At 38.2% G+C, this 21,741-nt stretch overlaps 1 protein-coding gene across 1 annotated transcript; it reads right to left on the reverse strand.

Annotated features, from left to right (window-relative positions):
* Positions 1–5,009: 5,009 nt before the first annotated feature.
* On the reverse strand, positions 5,010–21,353 carry pck2 (phosphoenolpyruvate carboxykinase 2 (mitochondrial)). The gene is made up of 10 exons (XM_079806031.1): positions 20,598–21,353; positions 15,616–15,831; positions 14,852–15,036; positions 13,981–14,187; positions 13,216–13,403; positions 12,915–13,077; positions 12,397–12,612; positions 8,914–9,051; positions 6,772–6,867; positions 5,010–6,643 (listed from the first exon to the last, which is right to left on the reverse strand). Exons 1-10 carry the CDS (start codon positions 20,627–20,629, stop codon positions 6,174–6,176), a joined length of 1,911 nt encoding a protein of 636 aa, XP_079662157.1. The 5' UTR covers positions 20,630–21,353; the 3' UTR covers positions 5,010–6,173.
* Positions 21,354–21,741: the final 388 nt, after the last annotated feature.

Here is a 21,741-nt window from a genome sequence, read left to right on the forward strand (position 1 = left end):
AGAATCAAGTATTCCACAGAGCCATGTAATAAAATGTTTTTAAAGAAGTCTCTTCTTCTCACGAAGGCTGCATTTATGCTGTTAAAATACAAAAAAGCTGTAATATTGTGAAATATTATTCAAATGTAAAATAACTGTTCTCTATGTGAATATATAGCTAGTAAAGTGTAGCTAATTTATTCCTGTGATCAACGCTGAATGTATCATCATTACTCCAGTCTTCAGTGTCACATGATCCTTCACTAATCATTCTCATATAAGGATTCACTGCTCAAGAAGCATTGATGATTATTATCAATGTACTTTTACGATTTGATGAATATAATTTTTGTTTTATTTATTTTTTTGAGAAAGAACTTAAATAAATGAATACATCATTTATTCAGCAAGGATCCATTACATTGAGACAATGCGTGATAATAAATAATAATTTGTATATGTGAATAGTATACAGTCTTAGTAGCTAGCCGATGATGTTCCAGCTCAGAGCATGTGAGCGGAGCGGTAATATCCTCCATATAGTGAGAGCGCCTCTCTGAAGATTCTCGCTCGGTCCGTTCGGTGAGATACTCAGAATAGCTATGTATATAGGCCTACTACAGCCTATATATATATATATATAGGCTGTAGTAGGCCTATATACATATACAACTAGGCTATATATTACATTAGAAATTTTCACTGGAGAATTGTCTGCTATATTTGCATCTTATATAGGCTATCAAATCCAGGAAATTATTTGATGAAACGTTGATCAATACTAAAATGTCCACTCCATGCCTCCCGACATATTTCCATCTTTCTTTCTTCTTACTCGTGTAGTTCACTTTACATAATTAACAGGTTTTTTATTTATTTTTTATTTAAAGCTTTAATTTTTTTTAATTTAATTTATTAAAGTGCATGAACCAATAAAAAAGAAGAAGATATTGGCTACTGGTAAAAAAAAAGATATAGTGCCAGTAGTTATTACAGGACTGTCTGTAGGTTTAGGAATTGTCTATTGGAAGTTTGACAGTAGGCCTATGGATTATTCTTATGATTGAACTGAAAAATACTCACCGCGCTGCTAGAAATAAAGAACAGAGCAGCTCTATGTCCGGAAATATATGCTTAAGGACGGAGACAATGCTTGTGTATTTGCTGTAACCGCAACAATGTGTAAATATTTATTTATGCAGCAGCATTGCTCGATGTAAGAGAGAAATTAATTCATCAGTTTACGAATAAAGCAAGGAAATGTAAATGTAGCCTATCATTACCGTTTTGTTCGTCAGAAACCTATAGCCTAGGTATATTATGCTCAAGGTTTGCATCAAGAGGGCAAAAATACACTTGTTTGTGTAGGATTTTTTTTTTTTTAAATCAACAATAAACCCGACCCAAAGCTATTGTACACAACAATAAGATATTATTAAAGCATAACGCCAGGTCGCCTGTTAATAAGTATCATCTCTAAAAGAGAGCGAGAGAGAGCGAGAGAGAGAGCGAGAGCGAGAGAGAGCGAGAGAGAGAGAGAGCGAGAGAGAGAGAGAGAGAGAGAGAGAGAGAGAGAACGAACCTCGGACTTGAACTCCTGTCAGGAAGTGGCTACTGACTCGCGATAGCTCGGTTTTCAAACAATACACACAAAATATTATTAAATAGTTTTACTTATGCATATATGATTAAGGAAAAGGCGCATATACATATGCCCAAAGAAAAAATACAAATAGCCTCACACGAAGAAAGTCTAAATATCAGTCACAATAGCGTTAAAAGATAGGACTCTGAGGTGGATCGACATTCTACTACACAGGTCTTACCGCCTTTTGATGGGGCTGGGCTGTGTAGTAAAAGGAGGGGTTGTTTTGAATATTATAGAAAACGCCGCTTTTTACGCCGTCTTTGTCAGACTTAAGCGCCGTCAATGACGGCGTAATATGGAAGGCCAAACGGCGAAATGAACGGCGTTTTGGGTCATATCAAAAAACGCCGATATTAACGGCGGTTCTGCGGTGAAAACGCCGTCATTTACGGCGCTTGTACAACATAACGCCGTCTTTTGCGCCGTTGTTTCGTCCAAAACGCCGCAAATAACGGCGTTTTCTGGGCACCAGGCGTTTGGTTAATGGCGTTTTGTGAACCTTTTGGCGTTCCATATTGGTCGGCCAGTTTTTTACGCGCCGCGTCAAAATAAAAAAACGAACCCGAGGCGTTTTTTTAAAAATGACGCTTTTACGCCTGGCGTTTTGCGCGTCGGTGTGAACACTCACATAGAGTGCCGAAGTAATGACGTCACTTTGTAGGCCAACCCGGAAGTTAGCGGCGCATGGGTTCCCTCGATCAAAAAGCCATTCATTTTCCCCATAGACTTTTGGAAAATCGCAAAAAATAAGATCTGTGTTCAACAAAGAGCAATGACCCTTACACGTTTTGTCTACCAAGATAATCTTTACAAGTTAATCCAAAATGTATACATTTTGAAGCCCAAATAAAGCCGTCAGATATAAAATGATAACGGTAGGCTATAAACGGACTACAGCACACCATGGTCGCGGATCAACGTCATCATCAAGCTTCCTCAAACTTTATTTAAAAGCACGCTCGCTCATTATGATCTGCGCTGTGTATGAACACTTATCCACTTTTTCATGAGAAATATTGCCCATTCGTTTTTTCCAAAAATGTTAGAAACTAATTTTGTTTATGCGTGCCTCTCTGAGATTTATCTTTTGTTAATGTTTTTTCAGACAATATGATTATCAATGTGATAACATTAAATGACATGAAACACAACCCAGTCTCTTTTTGTTAAATGCAAGTTTATGTATGATCAATAATACAAAACGTATAATAAGCTACACATGAAATAAAGCAAACAATTCAGTCAAACATTCAAAGTCAGTGCTAGTTGGCTAATTTACAACGGTAACGTACAGTTATCGCCTACAAATAAACAAGTAATGAAACTTATCTTTGCACTCAGCCTAAACGATTTGCCAGGGAACAAATTATAGATCCATGAGAGCAAATATGGGCCGTTAAATCTCCACAAGACTAATTATAGCTGGAGACGCCACAGAGACATCAGAGCCAGCGGCAGACGGCAGAAGGACTAGCCGAGGAAAGTCAACTCTCGCCGGCTAAACAAGCGCTGACCGCCGCTGACTCACTGGAGCTCACAACTCCGATAACACCAGATAAAATGTTTAAATAGGCACTCTTCTTATAAATAAACCACAGATTTGAGCTTTAAACAACTACATTATCGACTGAAAAAGTCTTAAAACTAAGTTGTCACACATTAACAGTAGATTTTAACACAAAAAGACGTGTAAACACAGCCCCTGTCAGCCATTTCTCAACGAGACAAACATGTGAAGAGAGTAAACTCCAAATGTTCAAGCATCCAACTTTGCGCGAATAGCGTGATTTATTCACGCCACATAAGTTCTTCATAAGCTGAAACGCGGGCTAGTGAGAGATTGCCTGTTTGTCACGATGACGTCTAAAGTCCCCGCCAAAGGATGTAGTCCCTTTTAGCAACTTGTTAGCAACCATCGTTTTTAAGACACAATAAAGTCTTAAAAAATCACAAGCAGGTTATAACTAGTGTGTTTTATGTCATAGATTAAAACGTGAAAATATATAGAGGCTTTGTTAACCACAGACCTTATTTCAGGCGATTTAGCAAAAACCCATTCAAAAAACCCTTAGACTTTAGGGCGAGGGAACCCATAGGGCTAAAATGCTAACTCACTTCCGCGTTTTGGCCTACAAAGTGACGTCATTACTTCGGCACTCTATTGGCGCCCATTGTTTAGTCCCGAGGCGTTAAACGTCGGCGATAAACGCGTGCGAAAATCGTCCCGGTGTGAACAGGCCTTTAGTCTGTGCTCTGCCCAGCTCGCCTGCCGCTGAATGCTGATATCAGGACACTGAGTGCTACTATCGACGGCCGCCTGCCTGTCACCACTGTTTTCATCTAAGGACTGGTCTACCAACCCAGATCTCCGGCAGCTTTGGTTATCCTTTAAAGACTTTGTTTGATTGTGCCAGCGGCTGTTTTGCCTATTTTTCCATTAAAAGACTGAGTTACTTGCCTTCTCTGGGGTTCTCTCTCACACCTGACAAAATGGTTGGCAGTGTTTGAGAAATGTAGCTTACCCTGTCACATTCAGTGTCAATTTAAAGGGTTTTACTGCTGTTGTTTTTTGTGGTTGTTGTTTAAATCCTCCTTCACAGTATGGGCCACAAGACTTGTTTTGCAGTAGTAAACATTTTGTCTAGAATAAAAATACATCTTTTAAAATGGATAACTCTGGTCTTTGATGCTGACTGGTCAATAACAGTGGTTTGTTTACACGGTTATGATCGCTTCACCGAACAGATCTGTGTAGGTTATATCACTGCACAACACTCTTAGCAACCACCCTTAGTATAATCGTGTTTTTTTTTTTTTTTTTTTTTTAATCGAATATTGTTATTATTGTTGCATAAGTAACTTATGTTTGCCAAAAACTGTAGTGTGAATTCAGGGTGTTTGGGACACTTTTTGCCATTGAGATGACTAGGACAAAGTGTCCCAATCACCCTGAATTCACCCGATAGATGTATTTCAGCAAAATTACCTGTTTCTTTCATTTATGAGTGTATGAGTGACCCCTGCTGGTTGTTATGTCTTTCAAAAAGGCTGAAGATACGTGTGTACGTGTGGGTGCGCGCGTAGTATTTAATTTAATTTTTATTTCAGGACAGGGTGGACCCATGATTACTGGCTGTGTTGGAGGATTTTTTGCTTCTGTTTTAGTTTTAGGTAAATTTAGCCTTGCTTTAATTGTATCATAGTGTGCATCTACTTTCAGCACAGTAGTTACAGAAAAATAAGCACAGAAGTCTCTCTGAGGCGAGTGTTATAGATCCTACCATAGTAAAGACGTGTGTATGTGGTCAGTGCTATACTGTAGATTTGAATTTTGTAGTGTACACTCAATAGCAAAAATGACATTAGTTTGGTTTTCCATTTTGCTCACACATATCTTTATCAATTTGATGAAAAACAAAATATGCTGAAAATTCTGTTGTACACAATCTTTCACATACCTTCTGCCCTCTGATTCATGTTTTTTAACAAGTAAAAGTCATTTTAGTATAATTATAAAAATCATTAAAGATTTCACAGCAAAAAGACGGGTGAACCACGAATTGAAGGGGACATTTTTACAAAGTAAGCAGGTTTTTATTCATATGTTACAGGGTTAACTAAGAACCCTGAGTATTTGTGTTCATTTTGGTAAAATTCACATTCACAATGAATCTTATGTGACAACGTCCTGTTCAAAACAGAATGGACACTCTATAAGTGAGATTTATGGCATTGTATGAAGTATAAAACACGCTTATTTTATTTTAATGTGACGTTACATTGTACTCAAATGAGTACTGAGTAATATTAACTACATGTACTTACTATAGAGTTACGGTTAGGGGTGAGTTACTTGTAATTATGCATAATTTACTGTTATTACTATAGTAAGTACATGTAGGCTAGTAACGTGTTACTACGTCAGTAGTTTATGAAACAGTTTATTGCAACTATTGTGATATAAGAAAACCGACTGACACACATAAAGTTTGTTTTAGAGTTGTATTTATTCCATCAGCTCAGGTAAAAACATACACACATTCAAAGACTCGCTGGTGCTCTTTGGTCCAGATCCTTCAACCCGAGCTCAACCTGAATCATGTCAATCATATTACACAGATAAAAGGCACATTCTTTGAAAATAAAAATTTGGTTTTCATTAGGTAACCAATGATGATATTGGTGCTTTCCTTCTGATATTTTTTGCTTAAAATAAGTAGATAAAAGTTAGTGTACTCGTACATTTTTTTAAGATGTTGTGGTTTAAATTGATCATGTGATCTTGTTTGAACCGAAGATAATCTAAAATGGCATTTTGGTAGATAGCTTGTAAACATTAAAATGAGTTTTTACCCTCTACTGTAAGATAAAATAAGGCACCTAGTTATTGATACCACTGATGGCATCTAGTGAACGTTTTGGTTTTGTGTTTCTCAGATGCAGTGTCCACTGCAGTGCAACAGTCAGTCACATTAAAACAGTTACCTCCACCTCAACCCATCCTATTCCTCACATCTACTCAACATCAATGTTATGTAGTGTCTGTTCATTCCCTCACTCTCTCTTCCAGCGCCCTCAGCTCTCCCTCCACTTGTGCGGGTAGATCAGCTCCAACCTGCTGGGTGAAGTAGGTCCGAAGCTCCTGTGTTTCCTTCTGCCAGAAGGGTTTGGGCAGGTCAAAGAGGGCACCCATATCGACATTCCCACCCAGGCCTTCTGTGTTTATGGCACCGTTTTGAGGAATCCATCCCACAATGCTCTTGGTGGCAGCCTCGTCTTCACTGGTACGGCCGCAACGCTTGAAGATCCACTCTAGGACACGGGCGTTCTCTCCGAACCCTGGCCACAGGAAAGAGCCGGTCTTCTGATCTTTCCGGAACCAGTTGACGTGGAAGATCTTAGGGAGCTGGGTCGGGCCTTTGCGCGTCTCCATACTCAACCAGTGGGTCAGATAGTCGCCGAAGTTGTAGCCGAAGAAAGGACGCATTGCGAAGGGGTCATGCATGATTGCTTTGCCTAAGGAAAATGAGCCATAAATATTGTCATTTATGAAAAACAGTGTCAGGTTTTTGTTCAGTTTGTCACTAAGTACTTGAATTGTAGTGTACGCATTATTTATAATATGGAGAAAGGAAAGTTTGTACCTTTATGTTCAGCAGCGGCCGTGGATTCAGATCTCATGGCTGCACCCACAAACACACCATGACGCCAGTTAAATGACTCATACACCAAAGGCACACCTGGGGAAAAAGACAGGTAAATTTTGAGATGATAATGTATAACATATGTATGTATATATATACACACTACTGTTGGAAAGTTTGGGGTCAGTAAGATTTTTAAAATGTTCTTGAAAGAAGTCTTGTAATAAAACCAGCAATATTGTGAAATATTAATACAATTTAAAATAACTGTATTAAAATGTAATTTATTTCTGTGATGGAAAGCTGAATTTTAGGAACACGCCACTATTTTTGAAAACAGAGTTAAACAGTTGAGTTTTACCGTTTTCGAATCCATTCAGCCGATCTCCGGGTCTGGCGGTAGCACTTATAGCATAGATCATTGAATCTGATTAGACCGTTAGCATCTCACTCAAAGAGTTTCGATATTTTTCCTATTTAAAACTTGACTCTTCTGTAGTTACATTGTGTACTAAGGCCGACGGAAAATGAAAAGTTGTGATTTTCTAGAGCGATATGGCTAGGAACTATACTCTCTTTCCTGCGTAATAATCAAGGATTGCTGCCGTACCATGAGTGCAGCGGCGCAATATTACACAGCGCCTGAAAATAGGCTAACTTCCGTCAACATAACCAACGTGACAACCTGCTTGCACAGGGAGTGTGCTGGGGACTATTTTCAGGCACTGTGTAATATCTCTTTGGTCATTTTTTTGAGTGAGATGCTAACGGTCTAATCAGATTCAATGATCTATGCTAAGCTATGCTAAAAGTGCTACTGCCAGACCCGGAGATCGGCTGAATGGGTTCGAAAACGGTAAAACTCAACTGTTTAACTCTAGGGGAGACGGAAAATGGGCCTATTTTCAAAAATAGTGGCATGTTCCTTTAAGCATTATTACTCCAGTCTTCAGTGTCACATGATCCTTCAGAAATCATTCTAATATGCTGATTTGGTGCTCAAGAAACATTTATTATATTTAATGTAGAAAACAGTTGTACTTCTTAAAATATTTGTGGAAACAACTTTTTTTGTAACATAAATGTCTTTACAGTCACTTTTGATAAATGTATTGCATCCCTGTTAAGTATCAAAGTATCATAAAAGTGTGTGTATTATATATATATATATATATATATATATATATAATAAGATTCAGCGACGGCAGCCATATTGTGCCAGAACGCCCACCACACACCAACTTATTGGTGGAGACAGAGTGAAGAAGCCAATCAGTATATATAGAGACAGAGCGTATTTAGGCCACGCCCACACCGGGGGAAAGGGAGCGACACGCGTCAATCTGAAGACCACGCCCACCAGGGGGGAAAACAATCCAACACTCTCCATTGACTTTGCATTGTGTGAGGCGGCATCCTTGTCATTTCGGACTTATAAAAAAAAAAAACAGAACAATGTCTAAAAGCTGATATGTGACAAAGTGTACAACAAACAAGCTAAATAAACACAGAAATAAGTTTTTATAAGCTGTCGACCCAAAAAAAACAGAGTTTAAGGAGTCTCCCATCCAGGTACTGACCAGGCTCAACCCTGCTTAGCTTCAGTGGCGACCAGGCGAGAGCTGCAGAATGATAGCTGCTGGCTATAGTATGTAGTGTAACAATATCTTGGTATAAAGAAATTTATTCAGTGACACCCACTGTAAGGGAAATTTTGAACATAAACTATATCAAACCATATTCACAAGGCATTTTTAATTATATTGTTTTTGTTAAATATAAGGGGAATTCTAGTTTTCCGAAGTAAACACATTTGTGTTTGATACATTTTGATACTGCGTTGTCTGTAGCCTTGAACAAGTTCTCGGAAGGTTTTGTGTTTTCACTGAAGGTGGGACAGCTGCAGATAACACCAACTAAGGAGTTTGTTATTGTGTTTTGTGTTATTGGCCCTCACCCATTGAAATGAGAGTATAAAAGAACGAGTGATAGGCTTTGGTTTTTGTCTTTTCTGACTGCACAACCTGTATGTCCGAATTGACCTTCTTGGCAAGAATAAAAGCTTTAAAAGACACTTAGCTTCTGTTTTTCAATTCCAGCTTCGTGATAATTATTAAAGTTTCTTTTTTCCACGACACCCACCTTCTGGTCTTCTGCCACCAAATACAATGGCATCAATAGGGACGCCCTCATCACTCTCCCAGCGTGGGTCTATGATAGGGCACTGGCCAGCAGGGGCACAAAACCTGGAGTTCGGGTGAGCACACAGTGTAGAATCACCTGAGAAACAGAAGAGGAGTTCAATAAATTATAAGTTACATTTATATAATAATCTTATCAATTCTTATATTTATAAATTATATTTATATATTAATGAATGTTTCTCTTAACTGTCAATGGGACGATTGCCGTTTTTTTTTTATTGAATCACATATTTTATTAATCATCATAAAGCTAATTGGAAAGCTTACACCCATTTTGAAATCAGACATTGCTTTACCATGGAACAGTATTTCAATTCCTTTTAGCAGGCTATTATACTATTTTATAATCAAAACATTTTCTAATCTTGACAAAACTCATATCGCTGGAAAGGTCTGAGACTCAAGATTTATTTGGTGATTGTTTTGTGATAGAAGTGATATTGTGACAGAAATGTATTCAGTTGTGACAGGACAACGCATAAAATGAAATGGAATGTGGTTGACACCCGGTGGTTATTTTTGGTACAGCGCCTAAACAAAATCTGGGAACTTCAATTATTATATCAACTTCAAATTTGGAAAACAACTTGGTTAGACATATGGCATTTTTAGATTAACAATTGTTTTGTAAAATTTGTATTTTGTAAAAAATTAAAATGTTTGGTAGAGTACATTTGTTTAACAGTAAATTTAAACTTCTATAACCTTTTTACTATGTATCAGTACCAGTATCGGTATCGGCCCCAATACCAAGCTCATGTACTCATACTCGTAAAATCCCAGATAGCAAAGACCGATACCTCACGTGACATAACTTTCAGAATTTTAATAATAACAGACAGAATTTTCCATGCACAGAGACACTGGCTGCAGCAGGTGCAAAACCCAGTACATATAATACAAGTAACCTGATAAAACATCTGAAATTAAAACACAAAAATGAGCACAGAGAATTTGCCGCTAGCAGTAGCAGCATTCGGCAACAAACGCTGCAGCAAACCCTTGCAAGACGAGAGAAAATGTCAAGAGATAATCCAAGAGCTTTCAAAATAACAGAGGTGCTTACCCAATTCATTATTCTCGATGATCAACCACTGTCAATAATACTTTTTTCATTCGAGTAATAATAAAGAAGCTGTCCTACATTCATTAGTCTCACTGTGTTGTTCTTGGAAAACTGCCACATCACCAAAAAAAAGGGAAATTAATAAATGTATAGGTATCGGCGAGTACCAGAAAAAAAATATTGGTACTCAGTCCTTAAAAAATGGTATCGGTGCATCCCTAGATTCCCTACTTTTTACTCTTTCATTTTTTGAAGTGCTGATGAGTGTCTTCATTAAAAGGTGCCCTGCCACATGTATTTCATTACTTTTGTGGTAATGTCTGAAGTTTTACCATAGACTCTGTAACATGTTTTGTGGAAAAAATGCCTTGGTTACCTGGTTTCAAGCCATTCAAGCGTGGTATAGAAAGCCTGCAGGAAAACTCAGCTCGATTTTCGGCCGTTCTCATTAATATTCAACTAGCTAAGCTGCTTGACTCTGATTGGCTAACAGCTAGCCAATGAGAGCCTGGCTATCAGCATCCTTTACCCAGCAACAAGTAGAGGAACTTTGTTTACTACTGTCTGAAATCGCTGCAGAAATGGCTTCTTCGTGTATATTACCTGACCCTGAATCTGAAGAGGAGACAAGCACCACAACAACTGCAAACAGCTCGTTTAGCCATGGATGTTTCTGAATGGTAATTTATGTGCAAGTAAACCATCAAACAGTTTGAAAAGTTATAAAATGTAATCGTGGCAATCGTCTTCTGACATTTTCACTTTTAAAACATTACACTATTGGTTAGTGGCCAAATGTGTTTATATGACAAAAAGGGCTTATGCCTGCATTTGGAGGCATGGCGACTGCCTTAAGGCCTGTTCACACCGGGACGATTTTCGCACGCGTTTATCGCCGACGTTTAACGCCTCGGGACTAAACAATGGGCGCCAATGTGAGTGTTCACACCGACGCGCAAAACGCCAGGCGTAAAAGCGTCATTTTTAAAAAAACGCCTCGGGTTCGTTTTTTTATTTTGACGCGGCGCGTAAAAAACTGTCCGACCAATGAGATTGGCGCTTTTGTTCACGTGCCTGGAGCTGCTGAAGTGACAGTAAAACACGACTTGGTGGCGCTCAAGCACAAAACGGTCTTCCCGAGCACACATTGATACGACGAAGAAGTAGTAAGTAGACAAAGAAGAAGATGAACTGCTAATGCTGCTTGCCAGTTAGCAAAAAGTGTGTGAATGGTTTTGTCCATATACATAATATGTCTATGGTTTTGGCAAGCACGTAAATACTGTCTCTCTTCTCCTTCTGTGTGACAAGCGAGTGTCAGACGCTTAAAGTGCCGCAGCACCATCTTGTGTACCGGGAGCGCATCGACTGAATGTGCACGTTCACTCGGCGCAGCGCCAGTGAAAATCGTTTGGGTGTGAACACTCAAGACGCGCCGAAAAACGGCACGAAAAACGCTGGCGATAAGCGCGCGCGATATTCGTCCCGGTGTGTACAGGCCTTTAGATAGACATTCAAAGACAAATAGCCTACTTGTAATTTTGGCATTACAGAAGCAAAGATGGTTTGAGCCTGGTAGTTTTGCCATTTGAAATGATAATTACAGCATGTTCTTATAGCTTATTACACAGCTCTTCAGAGTGCTGCAGAAAGTTCCATTCACATGAATGGGCCTTCCCAATGTTCGGAGGTCTGTTAAATCTATATAATTACCGCTGCAAAGTATATAATGACCGCTGTCAGTGGCAATGGGTTTTGTGCTTTTGATTCACGTCTTTAATATAATTCGCTTATTGCAATGGAATTTCATTGAAAGTGAAAGTCAGCTAGTTAGACGTTGCTACGCAACACCCGAAACTGTCAAGTTCTATCTGTGTGGCGAACTATTTATTTTGCCAGCGGAAGCCACGAAACGGTAGCAAAATCATTTTTAAAGACCCATTGTGTTAAGTTTCTTTTCTCGTTTTGGCAAGTAGCCGTATAATAAGCGGGATAATTATTGTCCGCCGGTAATTATCGGAAAATAAGCCCCGAAAACTGGCACTGAGCTAGGCGAATTCTGTGGGTGCGGTCTCAACTGGACGAGCTCATGAATAGTAATGAGCTCAGGCAACACCACATCAGACTGACCAGCTTTTGAAATTGACCTGATTTCTCCGCTTATTTCTTTTCAGTGGCTAGAGCTGACAGAGGAGGTAGCAGTTCATTTTCACATTCACGACATAACACAAACACATATGGACCTAACATATGTAAGTATAAACGGTTTATGTTTGGATAGCGCATTTTCATGTCTATGCTCAAAAAGGGGGGTGACAGTTCAGTAAAAATGATTTAACTTATCAATGATCTTACCATATTTCCAAGATTTTCCATGCCAGTCTGTGAGTTTGATTCCAGGTGCAGGTGGATCCAGACCCTCCCACCACACACCCCCATCGCTGGTCTCTCCTACGTTAGTGAACACTGTGTTTCTGGAGATGGTTGCCATGGCATGAGGGTTGGTCTTTAGGGACGTCCCGGGGGCAACTCCAAAGAAACCATTCTCTGGATTGATAGCTCTAAGTTTGCCTGGTGAAGAGAGTCAAAATGCACCACCGTTTGTATTGAAAACATCTATTTATAATCATAAACAACAGTATTCCCCTCAACAGATTCCTCACATCATGCATTAATACACTCTACTGCAAACATGAGCAACTATTTTTACAGTGTTTTGTTTGCGGAGCCACGCAATTATTTTTATATTAATTAGTTCTCTCTTTGCTGCCCAATAAACATGCCAAAATAAGAGATATGGTGTAATTTTCTGGCTGCCCATAAACCCACACTTGTGTCAATAGTTGCTGTCTAGGACAAGTCATATTTCTCACCCTGACTGTCAAATTTCATCCAGGCGATGTCATCGCCCACACACTCAACCTTCCAGCCTGGCTGTGATGGTTTCATCATTGCCAGGTTAGTTTTCCCACAAGCGCTCGGGAACGCTGCTGCAATGTACCGTTTTACACCCTGAGGATTTGTGATTCCCAGAATCTGGAGGGAAGAGAAACAGGGACGAGTATCAACATCATGTTTAGAAATGAATACTCCAGCTAAGAGAGTAGTATGTCAGTTAGATGCATTGGTGTAAACTCGCAAGCAAGATCCAGGATTTTGTCTGATGTCCCATACCAGCATATGTTCAGCCAACCAGCCTTCGTCTTTGGCGATGCGTGAGGCGATGCGAAGAGCAAAGCACTTCTTTCCAAGGAGCGAGTTTCCACCGTAACCGCTGCCGAAGGATAAGATCTGCCTGGTGTCTGGGAGATGTGAGATCAACACCTTCTCTGGGTTACAAGGCCAGCTGTTTACTAAAGGAGCTGTGCGGGAAGAGCAGAGAAAGAGATATAGATAAGAAAAATAAATATATATACACTATCGCTCAAAGGTTTGGGGGGGCAGTAAGCTTTTTTTTTTAAGAAATTGACTCGACAAGGACATTAAATTGATCAAAAGTGACATTAAAAGACATTTATTATGTTACAAAATATATATTTTTTTATTAACTTAAAATATTAAGCAGCACAACATTTTTCAGCATTGATAATAAAAAGAAATGTTATTTTAAATTGTTAAAAATTATTTAGAATATTAATAATAATGTGAATAATTAATTATTTTAATAATACAGCAAAATACAGAATATTGCTGTTTTTACTGTATCAAATAAATACAACCTTGGTGAGCATAAGAGACTAAAAACTAAAAACATTAAACAATCTTAACCCCAGACTTTTGAAAGGTTGTGTACATAGCCAGATGATATTATAAATAATTTTGTTATTTAAAAAGAAAAATTTGGACCATTTGAAGGAATTGGTGAAATTTAGAATTTCATTTGATGGATGGAATCACATTTACATTTAATCTGACATCAAAATAAAGCAGTTAAGGTACCTTTAAGTGGTAAAGGTCGGCCCAGCGAGTGCTGGCAGCGTACAAACTCCGCCCCCTCTGCAAGTTTCTCCAGCACAGGTGTCCCCATACGTGTCATGACGCCCATGCTAGCCACCACATATGGAGAATCTGTCACCTGAACTCCAAACTTAGCAAGAGAAGAGTTCACAGGGCCCATACTGAAGGGGATCACATACATAGTGCGTCCTACAGAGGGGCAGAAAGTAAGAAATATTCAGACTTTTTAGGCATTACAAAAGTTTCTTCCCAGCTTCTACATGATCATGAGGACTGATGAACAACATTTGGGTTTTAAATTTATATTTCAGGAAGCTCTACTGATGGGAATCTGTGTATGTGTTTTACAAAATGAAAAGTTATTATTTTCAGTTCAAACATGCCTCCTATGCTAGTCAGGATTATATTTTACGCAATTAACTCTGCACTATTGCTCCACAAAAGGCAGGCACTGCAGCAAAATTAATTTGATTTAAGAGAGGTCTGGTTTGTGTACATTTGCTATTGATCATGGCAGCAGTAATTCATCATATGATAATCAAATAATGGAGAAAAGCATTATAACCAGGTATATATCCAGGCAAACAATATAGAAAAGTGTACTTTCAGTATTTTAAAGAGCTGATTCAGATGCCTGGATCACAGTGGGGTCAATATTATTGCATGTTTGCATTGATTCTTGTCCTTGTCATATACAATAACTTTACATTTTTCATAATAATATTCATCATTTTATATTCAAAATCAATAAAACAAATATTTTTTTAAGACATATTTCAACTTTTTTTTCTGATGGTTGGATTTACTATTTGACAGGTTTCAGTAATTGATCAGTGATTTGAGAAACACACACCTGCCATGCTCCCAGGAAAGCGGTCCTCTCTGGCCTTCTTGAAGTCTCCCTCACTCATCCAGCTACCCAGCTGGGACTTGGCACCTCCGGTGGGGATGGGGACAGTGTCTCTTTGGTTTTTCGTGACGATCACTGTCTTGCTCTCCACGCGAGCCACATCTTTAGGGTCAGTACGTGCCAGCCAGCTGCACACAGAAATCAGAATTAAGTTATGTCAGACCATTCATTTTATCATCAGTATTTCTTAAAGTGCCTCTATTATATTATAATTTTCTCATAATATACATTGCATCATTATCTATTTTCTCACAGTGTCTTAAACAGCTTAATAAAGGATTCAGTCTCTAAACCCCTCCTTTCCGAAAGCCTACTCTGCTCTGTTTGGTCAGATGGTCAGTCTGTTGTGATTGATCTACTGTTTACAGCGCGTGTCGGAAACAAAACGCCCCTTACCATTACCATATACCATATCATCATTACCATATCAATTCGAGCCAGAGGGGCTGTTTACACCTGGTCACTCCATTCACTTTCTCCGCTCAGATAGCCATCCGATCGTGAAAAGACTAAGTGCCCTCTAAAACACTTTGAGATTGAGATCTAAAACACTTTGAGATTTAAATCCGATCACTGAAACTACTTCAGGAGGTGGTCTGAGACGCATTCCAGCTAAACTTGACAATTGTAAAAGCATCTGGTTACATCTGAAAAAGCATAATAGGTGCACTTTAAAATACTTACAATATAAGCCAAAAACAACTTACCAGTTTTCATATTTGCTGAGTTTCTTTACCATGCCCTCTTTCTCCAGGTTGGCCAGGATGTCTGCGGTCTCCTCTGGTGTGCCTGTGACAACGTGCACTTTAGCAGGTTTACACTCAGCCACTGCGCCAGACACAAACTCAGCCACTGATGTGGGCAGAGAGGGGATGGAGGCGAGGGACCGCGCTCCCACTGAAGCTGTATTGATGGCATTTCGCCTACATGGGCACACGCAAACAGTAAAACAAATGAAGGATTAATGGCATAAGAATGGGTGAACCAACAAAACACTTCATTCTTGGTTAGTTTTACACATTTTACGAGCACACACACCATACAGAACTGAAAAGTATTATTGTATTATGAACATTAGGAGTGTTGATATACAATCCAACAACAATGACTGTGTTTGCACGTAGAAGGACTGTCAGTTTGTGCATTAGTGGTGGGAATCAATCAATATGCCAGTGGGTGGCGACAAGTGACTGTCTTTTGTGAGTCATTTAAATCATTCACTCAACTGTTTTGTTCAAAACACTGATGAAAGCCTGTACTTGAAATCATCTATTCACTATTCCCTACATTACTGCATTAATATTGCAATATAGTTCACTGAATGAGTGAATGAAAATGAGTGCAGCACTAAGAGCTTAAAGGCATAGTTCACCCAAAAATGAAAATTACCCCATGATTTACTCACCCTGAAGCCATCCTAGGTGTATATGACATTCTTCTTTTAGACAAATACAATCAGAGTTATATAAAACATTTCCTGGCTAATCCAAGCATTAAAATGGCAGCCCAAAATTTAAAGCCTAAGAAAGTGCATCCATCCATAAAAAGTACTCCACACAGCTCCAGGGAGGTTAATAAAGGCCTTCTGAAGCGAACAGATGGGTTTTTGTAAGAAAAATATCCATATTTAACATGTTATAAAGTAAAATATCTAGCTTCCGGAGGAACGCCTTCGGTATTCAACTTACGGGAAAAAAGCGTATCTGGTGTGACGTATGACGTCGGATGTAGCGTAAGCGTTTTGAACTGCACGAGGCGTTACACATTCTTCGTAGGATGAATACTACAAGCAATAGCACAAATAAATACAATAGAACAAAGATACAATTGAAATAAACAGTGTTTTTCAGGTAGGTCCAACAGGAGTCAACAAGAGGTACAGAAATTGAATTAAGTAATCAAATGTAAAATAACACGGCATAGTCTTCACGGTATACATGAAATATAGATTCATCCTTATTAAAGTTATTCAGTCAAGAGCAGTGAGTGATTTATTATTTGTACATAACATAACATAACACAAAAAACACAGACAGCAGCAAGAATATTAGGCTGCTGTCACTTTAAGAGTAATGCACGGTCTTTCTTGATTGTTTACATACATTCACATAACCGACTATGTTTAGGATACTCGCCAAGATGGGCATTTTTACATAATTTTGCATGATTCTATGCATGAGCATAATGGACTTTTGAACAGCTAAAATAACTGGAGGCTGATGACACCGGAAGACTTGCACATTCAAGTCAAAAAAAGTGAGTGCTCTTATATACTAAAAATAAGGTGGCTAATCTAAAAGGCCTATAAAGATTTTCAGGTGGAACATTTCTAAACCCAATTCAATTTAAAGTCTAAGCCAAAGACTGTAGATAATGTATACAATAGATGGATATGTGAGATCCATGACGTGTTACATTAATGAATGAACATTCATTTAAGCTGACAGTATGAATATTGTCAGCATGAATATTGCATCATAACTGCTGGATGTACTTTAACACCGATCTTTGACCGAAACTGAAAGATAAGTGATTTAGAAGCTGCAATATTATACAGTGTCCCTTGGAATTAAATATGCTACATGTGCACAACCAGTCAAACTTTTGCAGGGCTTAAGAATTTTTTTGTCATTGACCCAGTCGAGTTCAGATTTTAATTTGTCCTTTTTGGGAAACATTTATTTTATCTAATTGTCTAAAAAATGTTGGTAACACTTTAGTTTGGGGTCCAATTCTCACTATTAACAAGTTGCTTATTAGTAGTGTTGCTTGTAGTACTTGAGACCGGTCTTAATAACATTTTTAGATGTGGTCTCCGTCTCGACCACATTTGTACTCGGCCTTGTCTCTGTCTTTTTAGTTTCAAGACCAGTCAAGACCTCAACTGCTTGGATGTTCCTAAATTGCCAGTGCATTGTCTGATTTATTTATTAACATCATTAATGTATTTGGGTAATTTTATTGGATTGGTAACAGCTCTATATGCGTCTTATTCTAATTATATCTATTGATTAAAAATAAGTCATTTCTCAGACGGTAATGTGGATCTTTATGAATTTAAGGAGTGCTGGTCTCGACTCGGTCTCGCCCAGCCTTGGTCTTGTCTTGGTCTCAACACACATTGGTCTTGGTCTCGACTTGGTCTCAGATTAGGTGGTCTTGACTAAAACACTTCTTATTAGCATGCATATTACTAGGATATTGGATGTTTATTAGTACTTATAAAGCACATATTAATGCCTTATTCTGTATGACCTTATTCTACATCCCTTAATCCTACCTTACCTAAAACTACTTTACTATCTATTAATAAGAAGTAAATTAGGAGTTTATAATTGAGTCAATAGGCATTGATAGTGAGAATTGGGCCCTAATCTAAAGGTTTTTTATTTTTTTCCATTTACAGCAAATGATTTATTATGCTTTAAAGTGACAATATCAAGTTCATGGCGTTGGTTCCCAAGGAACACATTAACTGATAAAAAGCATACCTTGAATGTCAATGCAACTAACAAACTCATAAATGTAAATTGGATAAAATTAAAAAAGAAACAAAGAAGAGGCAGAAAAGGGGGAGGAGAGGATATTCTCTTTCAATCTCGATCTCAAGACTTTATGACTCGCAATTCTGACTTTTTTGACTCACTTTATATTAAGTGTCTTTAACTACTATGCACTAACATTTAAATGAATAATTTAATACAATGCGCTTATTGTGCACACACATTTTTACATTGTAGTTATATTTAACAAATATCGGCATACTTACATCTGTAATTAATTTCGGTAATTACATCTATTATTACAGTTCGTTTACAATAATAATGACATTCCCTTACCCCGGCCTTAACTCACCCTTAAACCTACTCATACCACAAAACCTGTCTTAACCTTACCCATATCCCACCTAAACAGTGAACACCACCAAATGTCTTTTGCAGTACAACATGAACACAATAAGTTTGTTGTACCTAACCATTTTTATTGACGCCAGTAGTAATAGTTAAAGACACCTAATATAAAGACTAAATTGTGAGGTAAAAAGTTGAACTTACTTTTCATTTTTTTTATTGCATGGTGGAAACAAGCCTCCATAATAATGAGAATTAATGAAAGAGAAAATACACAAGTTCGGTAAAAAGAAAGGATTAATGCAAGAGGGGGTCTGCATTTTGTCTTATCCATTCAATCATCTGCTTCCTGAACTTACATAGGGGTCAAAAACCAGCCTGTCATTCTTTAACAGTGTTAGCAAACTGACCATTCAACTAAAAAAGACAGCACATGACTGCAATGCCTGGTTTCTTAAGGATATCTGAAGGATACAGAGGGTGGGTTCCTTTTCTTTTACCATTTCATTCTGTTCAGCCCAACCCCCACCCCAATTGCAACACTCTCTACCCCATTAGTATCTTCTATTGTTTTCCAAAGCCATAAAGTATACAAACTTCACTAGAACAAAGTCTCTAAGTCAATCACTGTTTTGACCCCCACGATTCCTCACGTTCATTAAAAAACACTGATCTTTACACCATCACTCATAAGCAGCTACACACACCCTCATGTGAACTGACCAATCAGATGGCCTCCCTGGCATTCACTCCCCTCCCCTCCCCTCAGAGTCTGGTTAAACAGGGTATGGCCACTATACAAGCAGACTATGCACATGCATGCCATGAACACATACCACACGTACCAATATCAGATGTGTAAAATAGTCAAATTTGGGTGCTTTTCTTTTTGAACCATACGCATGCATTAAGGCTATACCTAAAGGGAGTTTCAGTGCAAAAGTAACCTGTTAAACAAGTTAGGAGAATTTTTCATTCAAAACACACGCACACATACACACATATACGTCATTAACAATCAGTTCCCAGTATCATGCAGCTGTAGGGTAAAGTTTAGCAAACTAGACTTTCACACTGCATATTTACTTGAAATCCTGTGCTGATGTAATCACTCATTCTGTTGAGAGATTGACAGAGTAGATACAGATTTTGTTCAATTTCATCATTTTGGCTTCGAAAGAGATATGATTGATCTCCAAATATTCCATATTAAAGTGGTACATATGGCTCACAAATGCTTGCTGTGACTTTGCTCTGTGTGGTCAAAGGTGATGGTTATATTTACTCATTCATAACCTGTTTTTCTGACTTATGCACATTGTCTCTAAACTCAAAAGAAGAATGCCAGTTATACGTGATTTATGTTTCTGCATTCCTGTACGTGACACACTCAATAACACTAGTTTCAGTCTAATAGTGAGATGTAATATGTGGCAAATGTCATTATTTTGCAATAGCAGACTACAGGACTTTGGAGTATTATAATTTACGCTGTATTTCTATATAACTCTATCAAAGATCATTCTGCATTATAATAACAGGCTTTTGTAGTTTAGTACCCAACTAAAACTGTAATTGTACAGGGTGTTAACAAATGTTTTATAGACCAGTTAGGTTTGTTTAAGTATCAAAAGAAACTACACAACAAGGATGTTTAACCAGGAACAAGAGGGGTGTGATACTGTATAGTGAATATTTTGAGACAGCAGAAAAATCAATAAAAGTATACCTAGACCTTTAATTCTGTTTTGCAGCTCAGCAATATTGCCCCCAATATACAGTATATGGGGATATACCTTGTTTAAATAGATTATTAATGATGCCTAAAAGACACTCACCTCCTTAGTACTCCAAGCAACAGGCAGGACATCTTTGGTGCAAGTCAAATTTGTGGAGTAAACAATAAAATAAAAATAAAGCAATATGAGAGGGGTTGGCTTGTTCCTCTTCAGTCCTGTGAACCTCTCATATCAGACTGGAGATAGTGATAATCTAGCTCTTGGTGTAGAGGAGAGTAAAGTAAGACCCTTGCACTGTAACACGTGTAACTTATCATCAGCTGATCCCACCCCCCTCAACTTAGATCCTGCACTAATGACGCTCCTCTCTCTGCAAACCAGCCTGAGATGTTTCAATAATAAATAAAGCTTTGTGCTGACAAACTTCCAAGTCGATAAACATATTCTATAAGTTTAATATTACTATATAAGCGTGCGTTTCCAATAAAACTCGACAAAGTGGGAAAACTAGCTGTTGCATTTCAGTCAAAAGTTCTAGACTGAAGCATCTGAAGTGGTTTAAGTCAATCAAATAGAGTGAATCCCGAGGCGGACGCAAGCGCGCGGTGGTTCCTGTATCCGACTCCGCAGAGCACTCGCTGTGCACCGTCCCGCGTTTCTGCTCAAGTCCGGCTGCAAAACACGGCTGAATAAAGTTGTGTAGAAGTGAATCTTGCTTTTAAAGCTTCTATATCGAGTTCTGAAGTCACGTGAGCGTCGTCGGGATTTGCTTCGTTCCAAGACTGCAGATGTTGAGAAAACTTGAGTGTTGTTCAATGAACATTGTAAGGCGGAAGCTTATGGGCTCCTTGTGACGTCGCTTCATTCATCATCACAGCTGTGTTTGTGTAGCGCATTTAAATGGCTTAAAACTGTCTAGTTTTTATGATATTTTCCTGATTTTGTAAACTAATTGAATTCTCGACTGTATTTAATCCCTGGTGTTGGTTTTTATGTGCTTAGCAATAAAAAATAAATATGGGGGAAATAGAACTTTTTTTTTGGTTAATAATAGCCTATAAAAATAATATTAGGCCTACGTTTAAAAAAACAAGAAAGCTATAGACATTTGAATGATTTTATTACATTTTTTATTTCTAAAATCTTTGTAAATCTTTAAAAGCAATAACTAATCTGTCTTAATAAAAAAAAGAGATGCATTTCAATGGTCATAGCTGAGTAATATGGTGTCTTCCTTTCTTAA

Source organism: Gobio gobio (assembly GCF_949357685.1).
Source record: "Gobio gobio genome assembly, chromosome: 23".
Classification (NCBI taxonomy): Eukaryota; Metazoa; Chordata; class Actinopteri; order Cypriniformes; family Gobionidae; genus Gobio; species Gobio gobio.